The sequence below is a fragment of the Aythya fuligula genome, chromosome 8 (genome assembly GCF_009819795.1).
Source record: "Aythya fuligula isolate bAytFul2 chromosome 8, bAytFul2.pri, whole genome shotgun sequence".
Taxonomy (NCBI): domain Eukaryota; kingdom Metazoa; phylum Chordata; class Aves; order Anseriformes; family Anatidae; genus Aythya; species Aythya fuligula.
The window spans coordinates 12,226,641-12,237,439 of record NC_045566.1 but is presented as its reverse complement, the minus strand read 5'-3'; the positions used below and the strand labels follow the sequence as shown (position 1 = coordinate 12,237,439).

At 34.2% G+C, this 10,799-nt stretch overlaps 1 protein-coding gene across 1 annotated transcript in view; it reads right to left on the bottom strand.

Annotated features, from left to right (window-relative positions):
• Window positions 1-1,803: 1,803 nt before the first annotated feature.
• MIGA1 (mitoguardin 1) overlaps window positions 1,804-10,799 on the bottom strand; it is a 40,069-nt gene continuing 31,073 nt past the window's right edge. The window contains exons 9-16 of the mRNA XM_032192173.1: window positions 7,714-7,832; window positions 7,459-7,531; window positions 7,027-7,113; window positions 6,805-6,903; window positions 6,311-6,445; window positions 5,393-5,446; window positions 4,660-4,776; window positions 1,804-4,307 (exon numbers count right to left, since the gene is read on the bottom strand). Of these exons, the coding sequence (XP_032048064.1) occupies window positions 4,089-4,307; window positions 4,660-4,776; window positions 5,393-5,446; window positions 6,311-6,445; window positions 6,805-6,903; window positions 7,027-7,113; window positions 7,459-7,531; window positions 7,714-7,832 (903 nt within the window). The 3' untranslated portion in view covers window positions 1,804-4,088. The remainder of the gene's footprint in view (window positions 4,308-4,659; window positions 4,777-5,392; window positions 5,447-6,310; window positions 6,446-6,804; window positions 6,904-7,026; window positions 7,114-7,458; window positions 7,532-7,713; window positions 7,833-10,799) is intronic.

Here is a 10,799-nt window from a genome sequence, read left to right as displayed (position 1 = left end):
CAGAACTTTCTTTTTCCTATCTCACTTGTATTTTGTCTGCCAAACCGGAGCCTAACTGCCAGCTGGACTTATAAATATCAGGACAATAACCACATGACCTTACCCTTTGCAAATCTGAACAACAGATATCAACGTTAAAACACAAAACACATCTGATTTTCAAAGGACAGCACAAGAACTTTCCCTCAGTGCCAGGCTCAGAGCAACTGCACTTGCAGTTCTGAAAGCAAGCCACAGGCTTTCTGTTCGCACAGGGCATTCAGCTCTCAGCCAGTAACAGCTCTCAGCAGGTGAACACGTTTAACTGAAGAGCAAATTTGGTCCTATCAAAGCCTACACGGATTGCTATTCTGCAGCAGTAAGGATTAGACACCTTCGTTATGTTCTGCGTTTCATTACCCCCCACGGGAAGTTTTATCTCACAACTGGAGCTCATTGTAGTGGTATTGTGTGGAAATAAACCTGAAAAAATTCAGCTCCTAAAACCAAGAAAAGAGACAACCCCTTGCCATAAATAGAATGCAATTAAACCATTCTGATTAGTGTGATAGGCAAGGGTCTTGCCAGCTGACCAGTTGCTCCTTGTGTCCTGCCACTTAAAGCTACATCATGCCTGCAAGCCAGAACAATCATTCTTAGGTCAGGGTTTTCTTCATTTATTAAGGTCTCTGGCTGAGTTTTTTTTTTTTTTTTTTTGACTTCCAAGATTAGAAACATCACTATCTGGCTTTTGGTGTTGAAAATTTATCAGTGCTGTGGACTATTTAACAGAAGCAGGATGAAACAGGTCCACAAAATTGGTTAAAAGTGGACAGCTGTTCCCATTCCATTTCTTTTTCTCATATATAATTTATGTAATAGTTTTTTTGTTCTTGCTGTTGGATTTTAAGAAGCAAATTCCAATTTTGAGATGACTAACTGGTATCAAAACTGCTTCCATATCAAATTTTTCACATTAGATGTCAAGAGTTATGCAAACTCAAGTTTTAGTTATACAAACAAGTAATTTCACTGCATCATTTTATTTAATATACACAACTGCAGTTCATTTAGGCAATAGAAAGTTCACAGATATCCTTACCCCAGCACATGATTTGACACGTTTAGTTTGACAGAAACCAAAGAGTACAAAAGTGGAGTATAATAACCATTAAGAACACATAAAGAGTGAGAATATTACAACCAAATTACAAATAATATAAATATTTGATTCATGTATAATCTTTACACATTCAACATTTCTGATCTTAGGAGTAAAGTTATAGAAGAGGAAGATGGCTTTTAAATTTAGCTTGATCTTATTAGTGGAAAGTGGCATTCAGAACTATCAAAAAAGTTAGAGATTATAAACCAAATTCTCATTGTGATTATGAACTCACTAAAGTAGAACTGCACAAATATTATCATTGCCTTGGTGCAGCTCTGGTATTTGTTCTTCAAAGATGGTAGACTTGAAACTCTTGAGCTAGGTGGCAGGTTATCAACAGATATTCTTTATATGTCTTCAGGCTAAGGCGTATAAACCTCAGCAAGGAGACAGCTATCTCCCACTGAAATTTATAACCGTCTTTGGAGTTAGGAAGGACAGAATATGCAAGTACTTTGGGGGAAAAAGCCTGAAAGGACTCAGATACCTGCACATATTTCTCTTCTTCTCTCTTTTCCCCCTTCTCTCCCTGTTTTTTCTTCCTTCCTTTTTTTTTTTTTTTTTTTTTGGAAGTTCACATAAATAAAAGCCAATGTCTGAATGAAATATTTGTTGTTGATATCTCTCTGCACCCAGATACTGTAATTCTTATTTTGGATGGAAAAAAATCAGTCAGATTTCTGACCTGTTTCTATGGTCTGCTGAGAGCTCTGTGATGTCTTGTATCCCTTCAAGTCAGGAACACTTCCATTTGTTTAAACAGATAATATCAGGTACTTATCCATTTTCTAAGCATTTTAGTGCCTCATCAGGCCCTTTTCATTCTTTTGTTAAAAGAAAAAAAAATGGCAGCTTTCATTTTTGACAGAAGACCAAGCTATTAAGTTATTTGGAAACAATCTCGCATCAACACTGTTGAATAATGTTTGGGTTGTACTTTGTTCAAGAACTTTTTATAAATATGAAAATCACTCACTTAAATAGACATTTACCTCTTCAAGAATGTGTGTTTCTGCTTTTCTGCGATGAATGTTAAGGTATCATTTTCTTAATGTCATTTTATTAGACCAAACCTCAGCAAACAGTTTCCTGTGACACATTACATCCCCAGGTAGTATATTTGCCACGGAATATGCTATTTATCCTGATACTTCTACTTCCAGCTATTCCTATTGATTCTGAACCCAATTTGACACCTTAATATAATATATATATATTATTCATAATATAATTTAATTCAGAGACTTGCAGAAAGCTGCCAAAATGCAGATATTTTTTAGATGAGGGGAGATAAGTGTGTTTAAGCTAAATGAGAGGGATGAAAAAACCTTCACATTCTAGTATTGAAGACATACTCCATTGAGAAAAAAGTATAGCATAAAGCCAAGTTTAGCAACTTGAATGGTTGAAATAGAGCAGAAGCAGCAGCATTTGGAATTTGTTTTATTACACAGAGAAGTATACTTTTTTTTTTTTTATAAACTATAACCAGTTGGCATTTCATACAAGTCATATGACATTTCCATAGTTTTTACATTTATGTAATGAGTACAACCAAGGAGCAAAATGTTGGCCTCAGTAAAACCTATGGAATTAACACAAGCCCTCCTCTTCAAGTATCATCAGTTTGGGTTGTGCTTTCAACAAAGTTGAAATGTTTCTAATCAAAGTTCATTTCAATATGCCAGATTATAACAAGTTCCTAAAGTATCTGAATATTTAGAATTAGTCTGTATTATTTAACATAGGCTAGATTCTCCTGGGCTGGCTTTGTGAATGGCAAAGCATACAGAAACATAGTTTAAAAGGCTAAGCTGACTATGAAACATCGTTTCGGTTCACAGGAATTCAAGATTAGAGATCATTACTGTTTATTATCTTTAGCACAGTAAAGATGTTGCTGCAAGTTCCCTCATGCCACATTGCTATGCTTCTACCGAAAGTTAAGGGTTCCATTTCCCAAGCCACCAGTTTCACACGTGCACATAGATGGCCACACTTGCCAAAACTTTCTTTAAGTAGACAACTGACCTCCTACACACATGGGAAAAAGACTGAAATGCTTTTACTTATAAAAACACTGCCTTTGATTCTGTTTAATGATTAACAAATCTCATCATACATCCTGATTTAAAAATATATTTTGAAATGCTACATATGAACTAAGAATTATCCTCATCACCACCATACAAAGTCTTCACAGTTTTAGAAAAAGGAAAAGTTTTAAATTAATTGGTGAAACTAGCATAGCTTTTTGGATATAAATAAGTGCTCTCAAACAAACACTTTTGTGATTATTACACATTTTAAAACAAAATAAAGTAAAAAATGCATTCTGGAAGTCATTACTGCCCAAATGGTGCCTGCATTTCCTGCACCACTCTTTATTATACTGTAGTACAAAATGACTGCTTACACCCACACAAATGTAATTTCAGGGCAGTGGCAACAAGTTCAATTTTGTGAGTGTGATTACTTTATTGCACGTGTCACGTGAATCAGAGACTGCATATACCCCTGTTGAAACACCTTCTAGATCTAGACACATAATGACTTTGAGACTCTGTAGTGAACATTTTGCACTATAAGCCTTTAAAGGAAACTACTCCATCAGCTTCACTTACAAATTATCTGTGGCAACAGTACAGCATTTCATAAATAAATTTTACCCAAATATTACAGAAAAAAGCTTTGGGATACATTAAATATAAATACAGTGACGGCTGAGCTGCAAATTTAATTTAGGTATATACAATAATATGCTCACCAGTTCTTTTCACAGATGTATGCTTATCCTCCCTGAGTCCTTTTCCTTACTTAGCAACATGGTACTTTTTCAGATGTTTGCTCAGTAACAGCAATGACAGCTTTGGGGTTAGAAAGAAAGGTGGGAAGGATTATGTCAAAGTGCACTCCATCTCATTTGTCACGTATTTTAAGCTTACTGTACTTTTGCTTCTACGAGCCCACTGGTCACGACATGCCCATGACCACTTACACAAGCACTGACATGTCTTAGTGAATCTGCTCCAAGATAGGCCATTAAAAGTTCAGTGCGTCGGATTAATAATTGCATAAGGTCTTCTGCCAAACTCTCCATAGTTGAGTATCGCACCTTCTCAAAATCAAAAATGTCTTTGAGGAAGAAAAGCACTTGATCCTAGTAAGGGAAAAAAAGAAAAAAAAAAAAAACTTGTACTTACTTACAAGAAGAAAAAAGTATGCAATGCTACCTATTTCTTTTAGACATTTCATAAAACCATCCATTTATGTATTCTTGTGGTGCTTAGATATAAGTGCACTAAAACATATTTTGCAGAACAGTTTTAAGCCTAAAAGCCTACTCAATATGAAAATAAATATTTTCCTTATTATATATATACAAATATTTTTACTGTTAGTCGTAATGAAAATGCAAATGTGTGCCTAGAAGATCCTCATTTCTTTTAATCTGGAAGATTTTAATTCTTTTTTAAATTAAGCCAAGTGGTAGTTAAGAAAACATTGCAAACCTTGAAGAAGCAGCATAGGTCATAAAGGGAGTTCCTGGGGCCTAAAAAACCCCATGCCAAAACAGGGCTGATATGTTCACATATAGCATAGAAATGTGCAAAAAATCCATCAGGTACCTAGTGATGTAAAAATTAGAGACAAAAGTTACACAGTAAACATAGTATAAAATTCTATTACATAAAATTAGGTCTTCAGAAAAGCTTAAAAACACCTACCACTTTAGGGTTGTAGTAACCTGAACTGTAACATGACCAATCTACTCTGCCTTCCTGCATGAGGGATCAGGTAAGAGGGAAGCTGCAACAGAGCTCCTGCAGTTGTTGAGGAAGATGCTACTCCAGGTAAGTGAAGGGACAGGAAGAATTTTATTTAGCTGTGGAGATGGTCAGGGACATGGGATAGAGAATCCTAGCATAAGCAGGCAAGATACAAGATTAATGACCTTGGCCTACGAAAATTCAAAGTACATGCGTGGACCCAGAAGTCAGACAATGTCACCATTGAGCTTTGGACCTTCTACTTTGGGAGTCTTTCAGCTAAGATTTTTTTTTTCGGAAAAAATAGTATTAGGGCCCTATGAGTTAAACTTCTCTAAGAGGCAGACTCTTCTCTAAACTAACATATCTACATTGATTAAGGATTAAGGGTTGATCTGTAATCAATTTTTCCAAAGCTACGAGGCAGAACTTCATACTCTTTGGAGTTAATCAGTAACTCTGCAAAGCAACTTACCTTCATTTGCTGTCTTTTTTGCTTCAGTACTGACCAACAGCTTGAAGCCACAGCCTAAATGTAAAAACAGCATGAAACCATGAATAAAAATAACTAATTGTGTAAGAAATTTTTACTTCTTATTTTTAAGTCTTTTTGTGATGCTTTCCTTAGTTTAATTCAAAAGTGATTTGGCACCCTTGATTCCTTTTTACAATTCAACAGTTAGCAATATCTACTTAGTTTAACTGAGGACTAACTTATTATATACCAGAGAGTGTGTTCAGACACCAGGAACTATTTTAGATATTAAATAGCATGTGAACACATTGAAATGTCCTTTTTCATTTTAGCAAAAACATTCTTGCAATAGCTTCAGATTCAGCTAAGTAGTTTTGTCCAAATATGGACCTGTGCAAAACAATATACCCATATCAGAATTAGGCTTCTCCCCCCTCACAGCTTGTAAGGAAATTCTATCCTCATCTGTTTCTCCACCAGTACTGCAAGATAATATACTACTAACAACAACAACAAAAAAAAGATCATCCTATGTATTTTTCGTAGTGTCAGCTTTTAAATTATGATTACAAAACCCTCTGATAATATGTTTATTTTTGTTGAGGAATATTTCAGGTGTGCATTCAGTTGTACTGGAAACTGAATTAGACCTTACACTAAAGGAGGGAGTAGTTTATTTCCTTTAAAATTAATGCTATTATCAAGATGAAATACATAGTCTTTATTCTGCAGGTATTGTATTTATTCTCATTTTTACATTGCGCTCTACAATATAAAACACTGATCACCAGAAGAACAGTTTCAGCATATAAAGAAATTTTATATCAGAATGCTCACACCATTGCTATATTTGTCTTACCATCTACTTATTGTAACGTACTACAGAATCATGATTATGAAAATTAAACAAATACGTACTGTTTCTTTAAAAGAGGAATTTAGCCAACGGTTGTTTACTACATTCTGTATAGATATTGGTGGATTTTCTAAATCTTCAAATGAATCCATCAATATGAAGTCCAGAACAACATCATAAAAATTCAAGTTCTTCACCTGTATTAAATCAGAACATGATCTAAGTAACTTAGTTTTTCTTTTGGCGGTGGAATTCAACATGCACCATATGCTAGCTCTATATTAACATGCAAATTTATCATTGTTGTTGATTTTTGAATGGACATTGAAGACATTCATTAAAGTATCATTCTCCTGTCAGCACAGAAGTTAAAAAATACATAAATCAAATGTTTTCTGGCATTAAACTATATTGGTAGATGTAATTTCTTTATTTCAGGAATGTTAAGCATAAAAGAGATGACTTTCCCACAATTCTGACAAGCAAAAAACTATTTTTGGCTGCTACAGTTGGCATAATTAAGGGGGTAAAAACACTTCAAAAAATTCACACTCACTCCTCTAGCAGCAAGTTCCATTTCAGTATTATCCCAGTGATCTGTTTGTTCCAAAAAATAAATCATTTCATCAAAGACATCTTCAAATTTCTTTGGATTCTGCGAAGTAAAAGCAAGGAGTGTCAAGCAAACCTAACAAGAGAGATGGTTTATTTACACTGAAAAGTGAATTATGGTAGAAGTTACATTAGCAGTGAAACATTATTTAAAAAGGGCTTTTACCTTTCGTGCTCTCACAATTAAAGCAGACAAAATTTTTCTTCCACTTTCAGCAAGAAATATTCTGTTTGCTGTTTCTGAAAGAATTATCTAGGAAAGGTTTCAGAAAAAATAGTCATATTAATTCACAAATAATAGTAAGTGTCTTTTAATTACTTCAATCAAATTTAGTAAGTACTTCTTCATTACAACCATGAGCATAGTAGGCCAATAATCTATGGTCCAAAGATTCCAAATTTTGCTAGTCACAAGACTGGAACTCCTTTGCAAACATATCATATTTTAGAATTATAGTAATGTAAACATAACAAGAATATATTTAATTACATGATGTATTATGAAAACACTCGCACAAGTACTGTGTTAATAGTGGCATTTCAATGCCACATGTTTTTAGGCTAAGAACGCACACAGATCATTCTGCTTTCTATTTACCTGAAAAGCTTGTCGAATGCAATGAAGCTTAGCAAGAAAGTCACTGTCTCCTAGACATTCAAACATTTCAGTCCTGTATAAAACAGAAAAGTTTTCAAAGGCCATCAAAAAAAAGAAATACAAGAAAATTTAGCCAAACCTAGTTCCTACTTTGAAAAAATACCTAGTATGAGAAACCTTTTAAAAATGAGTTCTATAGAGAATATTTGACTTTAACTTTTGCTTTTCTTGGAAATTAAATAGACAAATTAATACCTTAACACTCTTGAATAAATTTTGCCTTCTTCTGCTAAGTGCATAGCTTCTTCATACAATGGACAATGGCAAAGGGAATCTAGACCATACGTATTACGAATTTCTCTATGCTCTGTGAGCTGAAAAAGAAATTAACATTTATTAAAGAGCTTGCTGAAATAAAGATATAAAAAAAATAAGTCAAAGTTTTCCTGATCTTATAAGAACACTTATCCTTTTCTGCATCTGCTTAAAAAAAGGCGGTAACACTTAACGACTAAACAGAAGCGAGACACCATGCTATTTAAAATGGCTGTTAATTTGTACCTTTCAAAAGCTAAAATCTACAGTTTCAGGTTTCAACTTTCGAAAGTTATTTAATGAAATTTTATCAGTTTTCGTTTTAATTTGACTACTTAAATCTAATGAGTCTTGATGCAGTTCAAAAAAAAAAAACAAAAAAAAAAAACAAACTGTCAAGACACCAAAAGTGCAGAATGACTGCAGCATGCAAATCTTCAGGAAGCTGGAAATAGTAACATCCTCCCACCCTTGTTTTGTTTTGCTGGTAAATCTGTCTGCTAGTTACAAAGCATAGTGCATGAAGCACAAGCTGCCAGCATTGTACTACAGGATCCCCAAAAGATTGTCATTATTGGCAGTTTTAATTCTGTGGTTATCATATAAATTAACATGAATTCATAGACATTTTTAGAGCAGAAAAACAAACAAACAAACAAACAATCAAACAATAAACAGATTAAGAAGTTAAAGGATGCAAATAATACAGAGAAATCCTGTTGTAAAGAAAACATTGGCTAGCTACAATTTCCACTACAAACATTCCATCATATTATCGACAATCCAAAAACCAAAAAACAACAAAAAAGGCATATGCTTCTCAAACTTAGCTAGATTGAAAGTATTTCTATAAAAAGGATTCATTTATTTGTTAGTTGTCTTGCTTGGAAGAACACAGGAGGATAAGCTGAATTACAGTTCATGATTTACAGCTACTGAGACCAGAGATTTTATTCAGATTTAACAATATTAATGCTAGCAGCAACTTGTTTTAGATTTACTAATTCAAAAAGCCAGTCTGAAAATTTATGTTCTTATTTAACAAAGAAAGCCATGTAACTTTCATTTTAAAATGTATGTTCCTATGTAGGAAGGAGTAAATTGACCAACTGTAAGGAACAAGAATATATTGATTTCTGATATATATTAATTTCTTTCATATATATATATATACACACACACAAGCACACACAAATACAAATATTATATGCATGTATATATAGCGCAATAATTAGAATGGGTATATAAACATGAAAAAGTGAAAAATCTTTACTCCAGAATTTGTTTTTCTACGTTATGTTAAAGAAACTTTAACTATGGAGCAATACAGACATTTTCCAAAATAAAGACCAAAACAGAAGACAAATAAGCATACTTACTTCTTACCTGATCCAGCTATAACTGAAGCCATAAAACATGCAATTTATTTTATTTCATATGCAAAGCATGAGAATAAATAGTTTGTGAACACATATGCACTTTGTAAACAGCTGCCCCTCTCTTGGAGGTTATTGTTTCTGTGGTAAAAGGGATTACGTTAGTTTTCCCCAGAGAACTTCAGGTAAATAAGCTTCTTCAGATGCTTAGGCAAACTGACTAACTTGGACTGAATTAGGACTCCTGAGATCACCAGAGTTAGATGTACGTAACCTCCACCTGTTGCCAGCAAGCCTGAGATGAGAATGTCTTCAGGCTAGGAAGATGCCTGATCACAGCCTTTGTGGTTACAGATTAACACAGAACCTCACACCTAGGAGTTCAATGAGGCCCTTGGTTATCCATAGCTTTAACTTCCTCTCATGCTAGCTGATGAAATAAAATAGCTGTGTTACTGCTGTAAGGTGTATTACTGAGCTCAAATTATATGAGCAGTTACATCAACTGGGTACCAAGCAAGCTAGAAGGGTATAAAGATTCTTTTGCTGAGACACTTTTGACTACAGATTGAAATTAGTCCCAACCAGGAACATTTGGACAAGGGGTACAAATTCCTCTCTCACTGACGTCTTTGAGTCAGTGATATAAAAAGAGGAGTGAAAAATGAACAAAACCAGCCAAAAAAAAAAAAAAAAACAACAACAACTAACTAAAAAACACCTCTAACTTTAACTAGAAAAGGTGATTTCCAGCTGATTTCTGAAGATACTTCATAATGCTTTTGCAATCATCACAGATTTTCTTTTGATGTTTTTGAGCATTTCAATATATATATAAATATATATATAGGTATAAATAAAAAATATATGAAGTATATAATAATAAAAAGGCTTGCTTATATAAACATCCATATTCAAACTAAAATTATTTGAAGATGCTCTCAGCATATATCCACATTTCTAACATAGCAGAGACCAGATACTAGAAGAATGGGAAAGTCATACTGAATATTTAACAACATGCAGAGCATACACCATTTTCTAGATTAATAACTTCTCAACCTGGCATCAAAAGGATTATTAATCTTTTTCTTGTAGAGAAGAACTTGTCACCTTTGAGAAAAAAAGGTGGTGAGATGGATTAGTTTAAAATTAGATAGTTCACTCTAACTATTTTATATGAATTGGCACACAGGCTGCAATAAGATGCCTGCTTTTTAACCCACTATGCACCTCTGTGTACTGAGTAACTATTTCAATCAGTTCACTATTTGTCAGAAGTTAGCAGACAGCCACGGCTCCTCACATCTTGCCATTACAAGTAAGTTGGACTCATGCAAGTTCCTTGATTCCTTTCTTGCCCTTCTGCAGAGAAGGCTCCTTTGAGCAGCCAGTGCCATTCTGAAACTCGTAACATACCACTAAGGATGGAGAAAGTGCCCAATGCACCAAAAGCACTGGTAGCTGAGAGTAACACGGAGGCTTGCGATAATGGAGCTGATGTCCAAATGTCTGCTACCTCCTCAATGCCACATGGCATTACATGAAGAAGAATATGAGAATGAAGTCAAAGAAGGAATGAGAAGATTAATCACTCTAAAGCAGCAGCCTGGTCTTGTAGCACTTTATTTCTCTCAGTTCAAGGCTCAA